We start from the raw sequence: 19,980 nt of genomic DNA, 5'->3' as shown, positions 1-19,980 counted from the left end.
GAAACAATGATATCCCTGCGATGACTGAGGACGAGAGGATACAGTGACTCCAGCAGCTTTTAAAGCTGATGTTTGGACATATTTTGGTTTGAAAACAAATCAAAAGCAGTTACGACTTCGTCAGGAGTCATGTGGTCTGTAAATTCTGGCGATGACTGAGGATGAGAGGATACAGTGAGTCCAGCAGCTTTTAAAGCTGATGTTTGGACATATTTTTGTTTGAAAACAAATGAAAGTAGTTACGACTTCGTCAAGAGTCATGTGGTCTGTAAATACTACAACACCAGAGTCATTAAAAAACACATAGTTTTCCTTACATTATCACTGTCAGGTTAGGAATCTGACTTAAAGCTATAAACTCAGAAAAAATAGACATAAGATTCGATTTAAAGTCACAACAGTTCTATCTTCACTCTAGAGTTGAACCGTTTCCGTCGCCTCTTTATATACACAAGTCTGAGTTGTTTATTACCCAGAAACAGGAACAAATCTTAGTCACAAGAAAACCAGAAAATATGTCGTGAAATGAAAACAAACAAAGAGCGTTGTCTCCTTATCTGATTGAATCGGTCACTTGTCTTTAACAACATCCCGAGACATCGTTCAAACAGATGCAAATCAAAGTGATTGAAGCGAGAGAAATGATTAGCGTTTAGTTTCCTGTGGCTCAACAAATTGAAGACACTCAACACACTTAGTGTTTCCAATCAATCACAACGTATTGTATCGTATCCCCAGATTCTTACCAATAACACTATTAACTTAACCTTAACTCAAACTGCAATAATGAATGAATGAATATCTTTTAAATCATCAACATCCCACAATTAATCTTAGTTCACAAACTACATGCATGTCCCTCAGAATGAAATCATCATATCTTATATTTTCGCTTATTTCACTTTTGTGTAACAGCTTCTTGTTACTTGTGACACTTTGACACAACATGTTACAACAGTCGACGTCACAAAGTCACCAATTGGTTCGATCGACAACGTTTCTCAGGCTCAACTCATCGTTTAGTTACAGAATGTTCTTTTGTTATCCATGTCTGATTAGCTTCTTTGACCTTTATCCGCCATCATGTATCATTTTGTACCAGTCAATGGTCTCATTTTTTAACTTTTTTCTTAAAGACCTTAAGTGTTGCTGAATGTTTGACATCCTTTTCTGGTACATTCCATTGTTTAACACCTGTGACCGATATGGAAATGGTTTTTAAAGTAGTAGTAGTAGTAGTAGTAGTAGTAGTAGTATCCTCTTTTGTCTGAAAGTCATATTTCCTCCAAGATTCGTTTTATTTTCTCCGTCATAACAGATATTTTGCACTTTTGTTCGTGGCCTTGTACATCATTAGTACAGTGTGATAAATCATTCTTTAATCTTAATAATCACAGTTTAAATTTCCACTGGTGAAGCGACAACACCTTCAACCCAGCACTCCGACCTCGAAAGTGACCTGAATTCAAATGTAATTTCCACTCTACCTTGTCGTAGCAGCTGAACTCTGTGTGCAGGAGGTAGAGACGTGGAGAGGAAGGTGTGGAGCCGGACGGCCAACAAGAACCTCAGACCACATTCATCCAGAGTTTCTCCACCTGGTTCGTCAATACAAGATGAATATTAAGTTAAAATATAAAAGAAAAAACAACCTTTTTTTCTTTCAAACCTTTGCTTTTGTCCTGGTTGTGCTTGAGATCAGTGCTGGTGGTGGCGATGGTGTCGGCCAGAGCCATGAGGGACATCTGCTCCATGCGGGTGAGACCTGGCAGGCTGCAGCTGAGGAGGTGGCTGGACAGAACCTGAGCGTGTTCCGGCCCAAAGTATGTGGGACTGTACTTGGAAAAGTCTATGAGCTGCCAGAGAAACAAGAGTCTGAGCCAAACACACTCGGAAAAAAATCCACAAACACGCTCGTCAACTAAGGACGTCATGGATGAAGATGTATTGACGAACCTTATTCCCGGGTTCCTCCTGGTCGGTGTCCAGTGTATCATAGTCTGCCATGCTGGGCGTATGAAATAACTCATCGTAGGTGTCTTTGTGGCTGGAGCCGTGCCCGCTGTCACCGCTCACGCTGCCCACTTTATCTGGTGGAGGACGAATGTGAGGCGTCAAGATCCACATTTGTTGCATTAGGGTTTACATTCAACCAGATTCAATGCACTCACGAGTATGAAACAAGTGTTTAACATTCAAAAAAAAGGAGAAAAAGGAGACCTCCTGAGGGATCAATAAAGTTTTACCTTATCTTACATTTCCATAAAAAAACAATGGAGAAGGTAAAAAAACAAACAATATGAACATATATATATTTTTTTTATTTCCAAGGCACAAATATAATGAGGTCTTACTAAAGCACTAATTTATTCATTTTGTAATTTTTATTTTGTAGATTACTGACCAACAATTTACACTTTATTTGAATAGTAATGTAGGAACAAAGATATACATGTGTAGTATTGTTGAGTACTTGACTCTGGTGTTGTGATAGTGTAGTAACAAGTATATATGTGTAGTATTGTTGAGTACTTGACTCTGGTGTTGTGATAGTGTAGTAACAAGTATATATGTGTAGTATTGTTGAGTACTTGACTCTGGTGTTGTGATAGTGTAGTAACAAGTATATATGTGTAGTATTGTTGAGTACTTGACTCCGGTGTTGTGATAGTGTAGTAACAAGTATATATGTGTAGTATTGTTGAGTACTTGACTCTGGTGTTGTGATAGTGTAGTAACAAGTATATATGTGTAGTATTGTTGAGTACTTGACTCTGGTGTTGTGATAGTGTAGTAACAAGTATATATGTGTAGTATTGTTGAGTACTTGACTCTGGTGTTGTGATAGTGTAGTAACAAGTATATATGTGTAGTATTGTCCAGTACTTGACTCTGGTGTTGTGATACTGTAGAAACCAGTATATATGTGTAGTATTGTCCAGTACTTGACTCCGGTCATGTGATAGTGTAGTAACAAGTATATATGTGTAGTATTGTTGAGTACTTGACTCCGGTGTTGTGATAGTGTAGTAACAAGTATATATGTGTAGTATTGTCCAGTACTTGACTCTGGTGTTGTGATACTGTAGAAACCAGTATATATGTGTAGTATTGTCCAGTACTTGACTCCGGTCATGTGATAGTGTAGTAACAAGTATATATGTGTAGTATTGTTGAGTACTTGACTCCGGTGTTGTGATAGTGTAGTAACAAGTATATATGTGTAGTATTGTTGAGTACTTGACTCTGGTGTTGTGATACTGTAGAAACCAGTATATATGTGTAGTATTGTCCAGTACTTGAGTCTGGTGTTGTGATAGTGTAGTAACAAGTATATATTTGTAGTATTGTCCAGTACTTGAGTCTGGTGTTGTGATAGTGTAGTAACAAGTATATATTTGTAGTATTGTCGAGTACTTGACTTTGATGTTGTGATAGTGTAGTAATAAGTATATATGTGTAGTATTGTCCAGTACTTGACTCTGGTGTTGTAGTATTTAGAGACCACATGACTCTTGATGAAGTCGTAACTGCTTTCATTTGTTTTGATACCAAAATCACTGTATCCTCTCGTCCTCAGTCATCGCCAGGATCTCATTGTTTCTTTTAGTGTGTAGAACGGAATGACTGCTGCCGTCTAGTGGCCAGAAGTTAAATTGCAACACAAACATGAAGAAACGCCAGGAATATTTGCATGTTAATTGTGCATAAAATAAAATAAAGGATCTGAATGAATTTAAACTTTATCTTAATATAAACAATTAAATAACTTTGATAAAATAAAATTTGAAAGCCAAGAAATTATAAAAAAAACAAAAACCCAAGAAACATTACTTTAGATTATCAATACAGTATCGGGAAAAAAACAGAAAATAAAATCACAATCAATATTCTGTATCAATATTGACTTACACAGCTTTTCCTAACCTCAATATTTACAGATTTCCACCCTTGTCACCGTCATTGTCTTCACTTAAAACCACATTTTGCTCTGACTTTCTTGTATATTTACTCAATTATTTCTAACCCATGAATCCTGTCGGGACACAAACACAAATTCCTTAAGAAGAACTTAGATCTGGAGAATATTGTTACTATAGTTGGTCAATAAAGCAATTTCTGATCATGATTACACAACATCAACATTAGCGTTTTAGAGTCATTAGAGTTTTTCTTGTTGATAGTATTGTTATTGTTACTCACCAGTGTTGGGTGCGAGGTCTTCATCAGCAGCCAGCAGAGCGTACAGAGGCAGAGGAGGGATGGAGCTGATCTCTGTGTAGTCCGAGGTCGGGTTCTCAGCCTTGCTGAACATCTTGGTGTCTCTGGCGGTGCTGCCTCCGGCGCTGATGGTTCTGGAACGGATTCGCTTCTCTTGGTTCAGGTTCGTGTCTTTGAGGGCCACGATTTCTCCAGCGATGCACTTCACCAGGTGCGAGAGGATGGCTTTGGCCCGATGGACCTGGAAGACATAATGACTGTTAATGATGCGTTAAAATGAAAGTACATCAGTTTCATCAAAATATTGAAGGTCGAATTTATGAATGTTGAAACTTTTTTTATTGAAATTAAAAAATGTATATTAAATTGTTTCAAATAATTAAATAAAACAATTCCAATGTTCTCAAAAATACGTTTTGTTTCGTTGTTTTGTTTTTTTTACACAGAATTTGGTGTTCCAATTTCAATAATTAAAAAACGCTTCTTTAAATACTTATTTATAAGTCTTCAAATTAAAATGTACTTATTTTTTGAAAGCCCTGAATTTCTCTTTTATTTTTTTAAACAATTACATAAAAGTATTTATATATTTCTAGAATTATTTAAAAAAAATTAATGAATAAATAATGAGATTATTTTTTTTAGAGTTTAATTCCAATAGTAAAATAAAATACATTACCTAAGTTTGATAATAGTATCCTCTGGTGGCACCATTAAAGGATTCAAATAAATATTAAAATTATTTTTAGAATAATTGGAATAAGAATGTGTAAAAAACATAATTAATTTTGAAAATATAAATATTTAAATTAAATTACTAAAAAGTGAACAAACCCAACCTTTCGATATAGAAATTATTGAAATGAATGTTAAAAAAAATGGAATATTTGCAATTATATGTTCAACTGTTCAATATTCTGACGATACTGATTCACTTCCACACATTAACAACTGAAATACACTTGTGTCTCCACTTGCCTTCCCCAGATCCATGAGCTCCAACAGTTGCACCGGGTGGTACTGCGGTAAGGTCGGCGAGAGGTCGTGTGCGGCTTCAAAGAGCCCAGAATCCTCCATTTCCAACGGGAGGTCGTAGGCGGTTTTCTTCCCGCTGAGCTTCTGGGCCAGACTCATCATGGACCTGGTGAGGGCCTTCTTCGGCGGCGCCAGCAGCGACATGGGCGCCCCGGCGCTCAGGCTCTCCTCCTGACTCTGCCTCACGGCGGAGATGATGGACGAGACGCTGCTGCTGATGTCGGCGTCCTGTCCCAGACCCGGGTTGGGTCTGGGCGGGGTCGGGGGCTGCCACTGGGAATAGACGTGCATCTCGCAGTCCATTCCCACCACCAAGATGCCGTCTCGCACCCAGGAGAGGGAGACGGGGATGGGCAGAGACCCTTCAACCGAGGAGACCAGATCCACGGATCTCAGCAGGACCAGGCGGGACAAGCTGCTGCCGTCCGACGACAAGCCGAGCTGCCGAGGTTTCCCGGAGAGACGCCCGTACATGTAAATCTTTGTCCCGATTCCGACGGTGAGGACATGAGATCCGTCCTCTTGGGAGACCCAGTCCAGATGAACCAAGCTTTTACCGCCGAAGCCACAGGGGACGTCCAGAGGTAAATCCAAGTTGCCGAACGTGGAATCCAAGCCGTCGACGACGATGGTTTGCTCCAGGATCCACTGAGCGCCGCCTGTTCCTTCGCACTGGAAAACCCCGATGTGCAGCGTGGACTCCCTCGCGGCGGCTGGACAAGGACTGGAGGACAGTTTCTGACCGTTCTGCAGCATCAGCAACGGAGTCCGGTACGTGTTGGTGTCGTTTTCTTTGTTCTGCGTGAAGGGAGACGAGGCCAGGATGGGAGGTGAGGTCAACAGTCTGCTGCTGGGGGTCAGACCGGAAGAAGAGTTCGGGGTTTTCTTGTAGGCGACGGCGATGCGTCCGGTGTGACAGCAGCTGACCTCCATGGGGACGCCGGCCACGCCCACTGCGCTGCAGTTGGGAAGCCCCGCCTCCACAAGCAGAGGCCACTCCTCCCATTGGTAGACCAGGTTGTCCACGGTCTCCGACGTGGTGACGTTGCACCTCCAGAATCGAACTTTTCCATCAGAGCATGAAGTGGCGAGCAGGTAAGGCACGCGGTCAGCAGGCAGTGAGCATGAGGCGCTGAGATGACCTGGAAGAAAAATCCAATTTTAAACTTTTAACAAGAAAAACTGAGATTGCTGTGGGGTTTTTTTTTCCTTTCACAAGTATTTCAGTGCCAACAGAGTTTTTAATGATTGGATATATCTTTTCAAATGTTTTTCCTTTTAAACATTGAATTAAATAATTTGAATTAAAATGTTTAACCATTAAAATAAAATAAAAATGTTCAAAAAAAACAAGTTTAGTGTACAAAAAATATCCCATAAAGTTTGATATTTTATATGCAATAATTTAAAATGACATAATTTAAATTTAAAATTCAATGTAAAAATGTTTACAATAGTGCCACTAGTTGCCAAGCGACTAGATCAAACAATCACATGATCCTCCTGGCATTACGCGATTGGCTTAAAGATTTAACAACCCGGTACTCTTTCGTTTTTGCCTTATCTTTCTGATGGCAGTATTTCAGAAACAAGACTGTCAAACTATGCGTAAATCTATTAATCTATTTTGCAATTAAATATTCAATGATTAAAAAACCTTACTCAACTTTTTAACATAGAAATTAGTGTGATGTTGTCCTTTAAGCTTCTGCTACAAATTATGTTAAAATATAAACTTTTTGATGTTTTTAAGTGTCTTTTTTTGAAGAGTATGAAGACAACTGAGCTCCAGTCGCTACATTAAAATGAACAAAATGTTTTGTCTATAACTCTATAAAGAACAGATTACTCCGAAAATAACCAACATTAGTTGACGTGAGAGTAGAAAGTGAGTGAAGTTTGTGTGAACCATCACTATAAAGGGCAACTAATGTCAAAACACAACCCTCCTGAAAATCTCAGCGAACAAGAGGTTACGAGAGCGGAGTCCCTTAGAAGTGGAGACTTTTGGGATTGATGACGGACGGTGACAAACCTTTCATGTTTGACCAACAGCAACAGAGTGGGCGTGCTTATGGTAAACAAGATTCCATCTCCAGAAAAACAAAGTGTTTTCAGTGGGCGGAGCTTAAGATTATTTTCTAATGTCATTGTTTCAATGAAAAGAGAGTTTTGTACAAACACACACTGATGATACAATAGAGTCACACATCACAACAACACACACACACACACTGATGATACAATAGAGTCACACATCACAACAACACACACACTGATGATACAATAGAGTCACACATCACAACAACACACACACACACACACTGATGCTACAATAGAGTCACACATCACAACAACACACACACACCGATGATACAATAGAGTCACATCTCAACAACACACACACACTGATGATACAATAGAGTCACACATCACAACAACACACACACTGATGATACAATAGAGTCACACATTTCAACAACACACACACACTGATGATACAATAGAGTCACACATCTCAACAACACACACACTGATGATACAATAGAGTCACACATTACAACAACACACACACACCGGTGATACAATAGAGTCACACATCACAACAACAAACACACTGATGATACAATAGAGTCACACATCACAACAACAAACACACACTGATGATACAATAGAGTCACACATCACAACAACAAACACACACTGATGATACAATAGAGTCACACATCACAACAACACACACACACACTGATGATACAATAGAGTCACACATCACAACAACACACTTAAATCAACACATTAGTTGAACTTTATATCCCATCATTCAATACTCTGATGGTACTGGAATCCCTCCATTTAGTGAACCACATGTTTCATGTCTCCGCTCACCTGCCGAGGGCGTGACGCTAAGGACTTCCACTCCTGCCGGCAGAGCCATTTCCTGGCTGTACACCCGGTGCTTGGAGAGGCTGAGGCGACAGGCGCTCTGCAGATTAGAGGTGCACGGTTTATTTCTCTGAGTCACCGGAGAGCCGAAAATGTCAAAGCTGAACTGGGAGCCGCCGAGAGGAGAAGCATCTTTTCCTGCCGTCTCATCTGTGGAATGCAAAACGGGAAAAGCAGAAGTCGACTCATTATTTTATTTTTATCTCCCTCACACACACACACACACACACACAGGTGTTCAGAACCTTAAACAGTTTTGGGTCATGCAAAGAAGGAATATCTATGAATACAAGTCACATTTTACAGGGTTCCTACGGCTTAAGGAAAGTTTACTTAATACTTTTAAATACCAATTGACAGAGAGATTTAAGATCAACTCCACAAAATGTAAAAGTTAAAAGAAAAACAAGCATGATTTGGAAAGATGTCCAGGAAAATGTACATTGTGACTCAAAAGTTTCCAGGTACTGTATTCAGCCTTAACTGTTGGCTGGACAGACGATTCTCATTCAATTTAACTGTCGCCCAAAGTAAAGGCCTCTTTCTTTTGAATCTGAGATTTTGTTTATTTTTAAATAAATATATTTTCCCATACATTTCTATATTTTAAAAACAACAAACATATTCATCATGTAGTTCATGTACATCATGTAACTTTTGGTTCTAAGGAAATAACTTTTATTCTAGAAATAATTATAGGAATTATTTAAGGAACAGCTTTCATTCATTCACTGAGGAATCAATAAAAAGGTTCTGGAAAAATACACTGGGATTTATCATTGATATTTGTATTCATTCGCCGAATCAAAGTGTCTTTTTTTTAAGATCTGGTAGTTACTGTGTTTTTGATTGTGAAAAATATGCATTAAAAAAAGCTCCAAATCCCCGTTTTCGATATGTTAATACAACAAACTTATTCATCATGTAGTTCCATTAAGACGTACTGGTTTATATTGTATTGTATGTACATTGTATGTTTATATTTGAATGTTATCTTTAATAAGAAGAATACATTGTACATTTAAGACTTTTTCAGGATCTGCTATAATCCTGTTTTAAATTAAATAACATTACTATACATACATTTCTAGTCAAGAGTCACGTTGACCTGAACAATAAAATATCCTGCAGAGAACAACACAACTGGCACACAACACAAGCTACACACCGACGGTGATGGGTAGAGCAGAAAGATGGAGATGCCACATGTGTAGCAGCGAGCGTCCGTTGGGCGACCCCTCCACGACCACCAGGAAGAAACGTGCCGAGAACGTGGAGTTGCTCGAGGCTGCGAGTCACAAACGAGAAACATGAGTCAACGACACGACAAACCATCATTTTTAGCAGAAGTATGTACCGGTTTGATCCAGATTTGAATCGTCTTGAGCGTTGAACTGTTCGTTGCCGAAGATCAGTTCCTCCTCGAATACGTACAAGAGCCGAGTCTCCTTTCCTTGCTGAAAATACATTAGTGATGAAAAACGTGTCGGAAATTGTGATGTTTAAGACAAAAAGAGAAGTTCCATTAATGTAAAAAGTAAATAGCTGGACCTTATATGGATCATCTTTTATTGCTGACATCATGTGACAGTTTAGAACCTCATCAGTCAAATTAAACAAACGATATCTTTGACATTGAGTTTCCATCTTAGTCAGGAGATCTTTGTAACGACCGACATTAGCTCCATCTGAAGCAGAAGGCTATATATCACAGATTTATTTTCTCCTAAGTGCACTTACAAAATCAGTGATGGCGTCCAACTCAATGATGCACCCAGGTTTCGCCGTCGACTGTTGGCTGATGATGTTGAAAACCTCACCCACATATTTCTGCGACAAAACAAGAACGTCCGTTAAGATCAGGAACAACAATAAACCTTGTTGAGCTTCATCAATATTTTAAATCCTCCTGACGTGCAGAGGCTACACTTACTGATATCTCAGGATTGGAAAGTTCACTGAGCAGTTTCTTCGCTTCAATGACGGCCTGGTAGAGTCTCAGTGAATGGCCGTCGCTCGCCACAAAACAGGCGCTGGGCGAGTTGCAGTACACGCCTGTGAAGGTTTGAATTAATTCAAATAATCAAGTTTATGTCGAGGAAGAATTTAAAGATAAATAAAAAAAATGTAGTCAAAAACAATAAAACAAAGTAAAAAAGGAGGGACTTAATTATTCAATAATCCTCTTCTTTATAAAAGATAAACAGGAACTCTGTCTGTACATTACAAATTCAGGATCAGTACTTTTTTGAGTATTGTTTTGATTGTTTAAGCGCTTTGTGACCCTGGTCTCGAAAAGCGCTATATAAATAAATATTACTTACTTACTATAATTTAATATCTAATCGTTCAAACAAATCGCGAAATTAAAGCAGCTCTATGCGCTTTGAAGTCGAGCGACACCACTGGACTAAAGTGTTAGTGTTCAGCCCGACGGGAGATTACATTTCCCATGAGCACTCGCTAAATGTCGCAAAAGTTTCCATGTCCCAGTTTGTAGCAGTTGATGGATGTTCTGTTTCTAGACTTCCATTGATGGATGAAGGATGAAACTGATGAGGTCATGAATCATTGTAATGAAATATGATATGACGGCTTTGTAAATAACATAACTTTAACTTTGTTTTTGTTTGAAAATAACATAACTTTAACTTTGTTTTTGTTTGTAAATAACATAACTTTAACTTTGTTTTTGTTTGTAAATAACATAACTTTAACTTTGTTTTTGTTTGTAAATAACATAACTTTAACTTTGTTTTTGTTTGTAAATAACATAACTTTAACTTTGTTTTTGTTTGTAAATAACATAACTTTAACTTTGTTTTTGTTTGTAAATAACATAACTTTAACTTTGTTTCTGTGTAAATAACATAACTTTAACTTTGTTTTTGTTTGTAAATAACATAACTTTAACTTTGTTTGTAAATAACATCACTTTAACTTTGTTTCCGTTTGTAAATAACATAACTTTAACTTTGTTTTTGTTTGTAAATAACATAACTTTAACTTTGTTTTTGTTTGTAAATAACATAACTTTAACTTTGTTTCTTTTTTTAAATAACATAACTTTAACTTTGTACCGTAATTCTTATCTTCTGATTTTTCACTTACTCTAGACCAAACTTCAACAGTTTTTATGTGCCCCTGATGTCAACCAATAGACATTTTCTATATATTCTACCTGGATCAAATCTTCTCTAACAATTTAATGTTTTATAAATTACTATATTACATCTTGCTACAACTTTCAACAGTTCTCTGTATGTATTCTATTAAAAAAAATTTTTTTTAAATGGTTTATACATATTTGTTGACAATCTGTGTAGTTTATTTTTTATTGTTTTTTCATTATTGCTCAGTGGTTTCAGATATTTTTAGGACATTTTTTGAAATTAAAATGTCAAATCATTGTATTAAATAATTAGTACAAACAAGACTATGTGCTGAATTGGTGACAAAGTAGCAAAAGTGATTTGTTGGAAAATAAACAGCATCTTACCCAAACAGCTGCTTGGAATGAGCGTAGGAAGCCAGGCTACGTTTGAAAAAGCCGACGCATGCAGAGAATTGATCCGGGCCAACTCTGACACACCACCCGACAGAGATAGAGGCCCGACAGGATCCACCCGCCACAGGATCAGCTCACTGTAGATGGCGTTAGGATCCTGGGAGATGGCGCCGAGGGACGCTCGACTGGACCGCGATCCACGAGCCAGAGACCCCGAATCGGAGTAGCCGGAAGAGAAGGCCTCGGGAGGGTTCAGGATGCTGTCTGCTTCGGGAGTCCTCAAGGCGTTGTGGTGGGAAGTGGTGAGCAGCAGAGGAAGCAGTGAATGACAGGCCAGGTCATTCAAGTGGAAGCGATGACCGCAGTACCGGGACTTGTGCGACACGCTGAGCACCGTGGAGAAAGCGGAGTCCTCGGCGAAGCCGACAGCCCACTGGTTCAGGGATCCGTCGGCGTGTTTGGAGATCATCAGCACGTTGGGGGTGAAGATGCTCAGGCGGAGGCTGTTGCACATGGCGGACTTTCCCTGACCTCCGTAGCTGATCAGAGCGGATTTGGCTTGAGTCTGCAGTGTGCTTCCGGGATGTCTCTGCCTGCCATGTTGGATCGCCAGATCCACGTTCTTGTTGCAGGCGTACATGACCACGCTGTGACTCAGCGAGATTGCGTCACCCGTCGGGAACGCCACAGGGATTCTGGACACGAACGAAACCTGCGACAGATAATGAAAGATAAAGTTACTCTTTATGCAAAACTATTCAACAGTATAAAGAACATGTTCTTTAAAGCTTACATTAGCAACTAATTGTAGGATTCTGCACCTGGACTGTATCAAAGACATTTAATGGGAGGATAAGAAAAATAATTGTAACCGAGGAATCTGACAGAAGTCAGCTGAGCTTAATTATCAGACAGCTAGGCCTGAAGATTCTCATAATTAAACGCATTCAAAATCCATCAAGGGACCAGTGAGTCTCACTCACGGTTGCATGCGATTAGTATTCTCTCCACGGCTGAATGGAACTTCATTAGGAGGAGCTAAAGCGTCAGAATCATTGCATAATTTAAACTCTTATTAGAAAATGCTAATGTATCACTTTCCTTATGATTAAAAAAAACAAAAAAAAAACATATAAAGATGGAGAAACTAAAGAAATAGCCAAAAATCAGAGTATAAAATTGATGGTAAAAAACTTATTTTAACCCTCTTTGGGCTCACTTTTATTTGTGATCTGTTTGTGTAAAGAAAGATAATTAATAGATTGATTTGTAAGAGATCAGACAACGGAAGTGCATCTCAAAAATATCACAAACTAAGAAATGGAGCAAAGAAATGGCACAGAATCAAAGCACCATCAAATGATTACACTTCTGTTGATCAAACTGAAGCTGGAAAGAGTAAAGACGAATAAACCAGGCGAGTCAAGCTCAAAAATAAAGATGGGCAAATTTATTTTTAGCAGTTTTGAGTAATTGAAGGCCGAACAGATGTATCTTTACCAAGATGTAACAGAAATTCAAATTACACTACCGTCTCCGTCTTTGTTCTTCACATTTCTTTCCTTACAAGGTCAGTTGAAATCTTGCTAGAAGTCTCAGTATAATTGTATTTGCAATTTACATTATTTAGCGACATCCTTGTAGGTCCCAATATCAACATGAACATTACTCTCATTTGATTTTGAGCCTCCTTTGATAAATTGACAGTACAGATTTGGCCCCGGTGCCTTTGAGTTTAATACATGTGCTCAACATTTTTAATCTCCCTCTCTTCCCTCTTTGCTTTTTATCTCATTTCTCCTCTCAGTCACAGAGAGTTTGGTTCTGCTCCACGTTTCTGCCTTTGAAAGGAAGGTTTTTCCTCGCCACTGCTGCACATTGTGATTTGCTGGGACATTTTTCCTCATCTTGTATATAAAACTGATAAACATTTCTTCAGATTACTTTTTTACGATTCGACAATCGTAATAAAACTGAATAGGAAACACCATAATATTACCTGAGCTTGCCTGAACATTCCCGGATGGTATTCATCCAACCAGTCGATATTCCAGACCAACAGGGAGCCGTCCATGGGGTGGACGCTGAACAACATGTCGGCAGCTTTATTCCACTCCTCCACCAGCACGTCCACCTGGTGCTCCACCGCTGCCATGGGAAGCTGCTGCATAGGTGGGTCTTGGACATCATCAGGTCTGCAACCGTCACCCTCTTCGAAGTTGTCGTCCGTTTCGTTCTCTTGATGACGGAAAGATTTGTGTGAGTGGAATAAAAAAAGGCATTCTTTCACTTTTCTCCTCACCTTCATGGAATCCTTCACTCTGCTGCTCCATGTTGTCGCGAAGCTGCTGCAGGAAAACCTCCATGGCGAGAGTCAAGTGTAGCTCCTTGTTGTTCAGCCAGTGGACGGTGAAGGGACCCCCAGGTTCGTCATCGTCAACACCGCTCAGGGAAGAGATGGAGGGAAGTAGAGGAATGTCTGCCAGTTACAAAATATAGAGTTCAATTATTCCACGACACCCCATAGAAATACTCAGCGAGACACCGTATTATTACTCCGCGAGACCCCATAGAAATACTCAGCGAGATACCGTATTATTACTCTGCGAGACACCCTAGTATTACTCAGCGAAGACACCGTATTATTACTCCACGAGACACTGTAGTATTACTCCGCGAGACACCCTAGTATTACTCAGCGAAGACACCGTATTATTACTCCGCGAGACACCCTAGTATTACTCAGCGAAGACACCGTATTATTACTCCGCGAGACACCCTAGTATTACTCAGCGAAGACACCGTATTATTACTCCACGAGACACCGTAGTATTACTCCGCGAGACACCCTAGTATTACTCAGCGAAGACACCGTATTATTACTCCGCGAGACACCCTAGTATTACTCAGCGAAGACACCGTATTATTACTCCACGAGACACCGTAGTATTACTCCGCGAGACACCCTAGTATTACTCAGCGAAGACACCGTATTATTACTCCGCGAGACACCCTAGTATTACTCAGCGAAGACACCGTAGTATTACTCGGCGAGACACCCTAGTATTACTCGCCGAAGACACCGTAGTATTACTCGCCGAAGACACCGTAGTCTTACTCCGCGAGACACCGTAGTATTACTCCGCGAGACACCGTAGTATTACTCTGCGAGACACCCTAGTATTACTCGCCGAAGACACCGTAGTCTTACTCCGCGAGACACCGTAGTATTACTCCGCGAGACACCGTAGTATTACTCTGCAAGACACCATAGTCTTACTCCACGAGACACCGTAGTATTACTCTGCAAGACACCCTAGTCTTACTCCACGAGACACCGTAGTATTACTCAGCGAGACACCGTAGTATTACTCCGCGAGACACCGTAGTATTACTCCGCGAGACACCGTAGTATTACTCCGCGAGACACCGTAGTATTACCCCGCGAGTCACCGTAGCACTACTACACAAGTCATCGTAGTAATATGCCGCAAGTCACCATAGTATTAGTCAGTGAGTCACAGTAGTATAACTCCGCGCAGTATTACTCGGCGAAGACATCGTAGTATTACTCTGCATAATATTACTCTGCGTAATATTACTCCGCACTATATCTATTTAGTAATTTACAAACATTTTAAACTTCCATAAGGAGAATAAATGCTTACGTATGAATACAATACTTGTACTTTTCTCCTTTATAAAATCTTGTGAATTGTCCCTGTTGATGTCTCAAAACTTTATTCAAACCAAAGCCACATCACATGACCGAAACACACACGCCTCATTGGCGTCATTTGACACGCATGAATACATCGTGAGGAATGAACGACGAGGAGAGAAGAAAACTAAGTGGTTATTGATTTGTCCAAACATTTATGATCTGATATCTGTGCAACCATTTAAACATGTAGCCGTTGACGCCAGTAAAATGTACAGTTTTTTAATGGCATCGTGAATAAATACATACATTTGCCGGGATGTCAATGAACCACAGGCCTGTATTTTACCATAAAGTCACCAAGAAGTACAAAAATGTAACTTTAAGTCAGACTTTTAAAGCCCTTTATCTATCAAGCTACAGTAAGAAAATATTTCCTTCCACATAATTCTCTCTTTTCCCATTACTCAAATCCTTGTAGCAAGTTTGGAAGCTGGGAAGAAGGACAGGATTTTCGTCAGGCTTAAATGTGTTCATCCTCACCTGTAGCAGGGTTTATGCTGGCAGCGATGTGGAAGTGACAGAGCGCGTTGGCATGAGGCAGAGTGTTGCAGCTGCTGCTGCCGCTCTTGTGGTTGCAGTGTCGGCTCTGATCCTTCTGCAGGCAGCCGGTCATCGAGGGCTGAGGCACGTCCCGATACAAGGGTGGGCTCCACGACCCTTGAATGTTCAACTGGGAAGAAATAAGTCCAAGATTAAGCGCAAACGAAACGATTAAAAAGTGGGGTTAAGTTCGACCTTTAACAGGAATCCTTCTTTTTATGAATTTATTCTATCTTTTTATTTTTCCATTGAGAGGAGTCACTCAAAATAACAACTTGACTGATGACACTTGAAAGGTTTTAACCACCACATTACATTCTAACCCAATAACACAAGGGGCCATTATATTTTCACAATGTGATGAATAAAATGTAATACATTAACCAACTAAGTGTCTGTAACTGGAAGTTTGACTCTGATGATTTTTTGAGCACGGATTTATCTTTATTATATTCATGTTTGTTATCCTTTGCGGAAGAAATGTACTTCTTTCGACTTAAGTTTTACTGTTCATATTGTCTTTGTATTTTAGACATTGATAATCACTGTTCTTCATCTCATCTTCAACACTTGTATACATATTTATAGATCAGAAAAATAATCATTTCAATGATCTGCTGACAGCAAACACCTGGCAGCCCACTAAAAATGACTTGGTTTCATAAGCGGAGTTCAACATTTTGCTCAGCTTGATCATAATAATATTAACAGGGTTCGGATTTCACCGCGGCAACGTAACTTGCCGTGACCGTCCTTGGCTTTTAATTTGTTAATAAACACTGGTAGCGCAATTGTTTCGTTGAATGAACATAATAATATCATCACGACTTGACTTTTCAACAAAATTACAACAAAATACACAACTTTTTTAGGTTTATTTTATTGTTCAAATGCCAAAAGTATTTAGTGGTTCGTTTGCCCTCGAAACTCACCAGTTCATGAACCTGTCCATGTTGTTTATGTGTTTATTTTGATTTGTAGCCATCAGCGACCAAGTGTGTAACATACGTGGATTTGTATACTTTTTGTAAACATTAGATACAAGCCGCTAATGAAAACGATAATATTGATATACTGTATATAAAATGCAATTGTCATTCTTAGTTTATAATATCCTCTACAATACATCTGTATGTATTAATAAATTGTCATTTTACTTTCTTGTTGCTTTCAATAGGTGTTAACAAGAGCATGATAGGTATATATATATATATATATAAACAAACACACACACATATACATTTGCTTCGGTGCCCCTACTTCGAAATAAATGTTTGCCTCAGTGCCCTAAAATTGATGCTCTTCTTTGAAGCAACACTTGTCCTAAACTAGTTTAAATTCGAAGCCTGTACTAAGATGTAATGAGGGACGACGGCAGCCAAAGGAGTCGAGACTAAAAAAGCTAGACGTAATTGACCGATTACAGACTTGTCAGACATGATAAGTTGGTTCCACTGCATAACTCTGATAGGATCAAAGAAGATGGATTATTAACTGAATGACTAAATATTTCATTGTATAACTTGAGTCTCATTGAAAACAAAATCTTCTCACATATCTTGTCAGCAAGTCTTTGATTCACATAAACTTTGACTATTTTCCCTACTTAAGAACCACATTTCTCTTCCTCCATCTTTTTCAAATCCAGAGGGGGGGGTTATGGAATAGTGCAGGCTCCAGGAAAACTATACTTTGCAGTGTGATTTGGATACAAATATCACTGGTAGTTCATTTTTCTTGCTTAAGAGTTTGAAATGGTCTAATTTTTTCACATGACTGAGTTCAACGTGGGTCATATGTCCAAATCACAATATTTGTTTCTTTCTGTAGCGTAGCATGGGTGCTCCAGTCGTCAGTGATTTAATGAACCGTTCCAAACATGTATTCTTGTGCGCAAACACAACTACCTCAAGGCTTCATTTGCATACTCTTTTTGTTAGTCGTCTCATCTGCCCTGAGCTATCAAAGCACCGGTGAGCGGCACGAACGTTCAGCTCTCCGGAGTGAACCGGACACATCGACGAATCAAAAGCTGCTTCCAAACACTACAAAGGGTGATTAGAGGGAAGACGTGAGCGGAGTAAAAAAGCTAAGCATTCTAATGGAGACAGAAATCACGGAACGAGGAGAATGTGTTTCGGTGCAGTTTGTGGAAGCTCCGAAAGCAATCTGTGTCTTGAGAGGCAATTAATTTCACTTTGAACTTCAGAAACCCCCATTTCCATTTTTAAACCCTAGTTTGTTTCCTCGTGCTGTTTTTAGTTTAGTCATTTTCTTATTCGATTGTCATGTATAAAGGTTTAAATTAACTCGTAGAAAAGTCTGACTTTTTTCATTTTTATTGAGGCAAATTCTATTGAGGGGAAAATGCTTCATGTTTTATAATAAAACATTTTAAATTTTATTTTAAACTAATGATTCAACAAACAGCTTAAAATAACTGAAGACCAGAGAAGGTGAAATGTTCCCCAAGTTAAAAGTCTGCCTGATCTAAACCTTACAGTTAAAAAGTTAATATTTTAGACATTAGATGTGACTCAAATACTTTAATGAAACATAAAAAAATAAAGAGAAGTATTTTTTTAAAGGCACCAAAACTGAGGATGAAAATATAAAGATATGTCTACAGTCACAGTCTTGAATTTTCTAGTTATAATGTTCCATCTTCAATCTTATAATAGTTTATTTAAAATAGGAAATTGTCAAAGAACTGGCTAAAAACCCCTAAATAAACATAGTTGAAAGCACGGCTTACATCTTGTGCTGTTGTCCATTGTGCCTTCCCGTTGCATTTGCTGGTCCCGGAGCGGCCGGGGCATCTCAGTGAGTCACCCTGTTGACTGGCGGCAGGGTTGTTATGGTGACCCGAGAGGAGGCTGTCACCCGGCAACAGTGTCTCTGCCCACAGTCGACACACGCTGTCCTTACAGCAGGTGAGCAGGACGTTGCAAACTGAAGCTCTGCGTGGCGAGATGAAAATAGAGGTCAAAAGCCGTGGTTCGGGAATAACAGAGAATGGACCTCGATGGATTTCGGTTAAAAAGACCTAAAAGCAATAACAGTTTGAAAGACAGATTAATGTTGTATAATGAAAGACATTTTTAAATTCTATATCAAGTGTAATTACCGTATTTTTAGGACTATAAGGCGCCTTTACTTGAGCTTTATATTCAAGTATGTCTTATATTCTTTTTACAGTTGTCCCTCTACAGATACTACAGTCAACTGTCTATGGTCTCGCAGATTTTCTTTTACTGTACTGCATATTTAAATACATTGTATCATTCCCGACTGACGAGGCTAAATGAAAGTCTATTGTAGTTTATTTAATAGCCGATGAAGAGGCTGCTGTAGGTCACAGTCGATGTCAAAACATAGAAACACTCCGTTCACAGTTCAACCAAGACGACAACTCTTTCTCTCTTTTATCCAGGAAACCAAGTGTGTGTGTGTGTGTGTGTGTGTGTGTGTGTGTGTGTGTGTCCCATTAATCCAACACACACCTTCTCCCACTCAGTTTACTAGAGTCAGTCTCATGACGCCTTCACTGACCTTCGTAAAATCATGAGCTTAACCACTATTAAATAAGAGAATCTTGGGCTCTGTATATAGAAAGAGATTTGAGACGAGGTTGGGGACGATCAGAGAAGCAGAAATCTATGTTATCATTAAGAAATTAGAGGCTTTAAAATGACATAGGTTTCTGAGAGTGTATGAATGTGGGAAATAAAGACGGTTTGGTGAAGGTTTAGAAAGGGAACAAGGAGGGATGATGAGGCACTAATATGGTTTTGAATAGTGAAAGATTAGATGGAACACTGTAATTCTGCTGGTGATTACTGACATGGAACTGGTTTTATGTTGTGCACAGCGCTCACAGATTTTATTCTAGTAAGGAGTTTTGTATTTGCTTAATGGACTTTATAATCTGGTGCGCTTTATAGTCTGGAAAATAAAGTATGCAATATCTACCAAATTACTCAAGTGAGTGCACACGTGAGGACAG

The 19,980-nt window shown here is 39.1% G+C and overlaps 1 protein-coding gene across 2 annotated transcripts in view; it reads right to left on the bottom strand.

Moving 5' to 3' along the window:
• Positions 1–19,980, bottom strand: part of dmxl1 (Dmx like 1) — a 73,620-nt gene that overhangs the window by 36,341 nt on the left and 17,299 nt on the right. For both annotated transcript variants that reach the window (XM_087812382.1, XM_087812387.1), the window contains exons 9-23: positions 18,730–18,934; positions 15,915–16,104; positions 14,013–14,189; positions 13,710–13,948; positions 11,702–12,422; positions 10,136–10,257; positions 9,943–10,032; positions 9,560–9,659; positions 9,371–9,490; positions 8,146–8,352; positions 5,200–6,398; positions 4,204–4,462; positions 1,957–2,090; positions 1,670–1,856; positions 1,488–1,598 (exon numbers count right to left, since the gene is read on the bottom strand). In XM_087812382.1, the coding sequence (XP_087668508.1) occupies positions 1,488–1,598; positions 1,670–1,856; positions 1,957–2,090; positions 4,204–4,462; positions 5,200–6,398; positions 8,146–8,352; positions 9,371–9,490; positions 9,560–9,659; positions 9,943–10,032; positions 10,136–10,257; positions 11,702–12,422; positions 13,710–13,948; positions 14,013–14,189; positions 15,915–16,104; positions 18,730–18,934 (4,061 nt within the window). The remainder of the gene's footprint in view (positions 1–1,487; positions 1,599–1,669; positions 1,857–1,956; positions 2,091–4,203; positions 4,463–5,199; positions 6,399–8,145; positions 8,353–9,370; positions 9,491–9,559; positions 9,660–9,942; positions 10,033–10,135; positions 10,258–11,701; positions 12,423–13,709; positions 13,949–14,012; positions 14,190–15,914; positions 16,105–18,729; positions 18,935–19,980) is intronic.

The sequence above is a fragment of the Callionymus lyra genome, chromosome 1 (genome assembly GCF_982586985.1).
Source record: "Callionymus lyra chromosome 1, fCalLyr1.hap1.1, whole genome shotgun sequence".
Lineage (NCBI taxonomy): Eukaryota > Metazoa > Chordata > Actinopteri > Syngnathiformes > Callionymidae > Callionymus > Callionymus lyra.
This window is presented reverse-complemented; position numbering and strand designations above follow the sequence as displayed.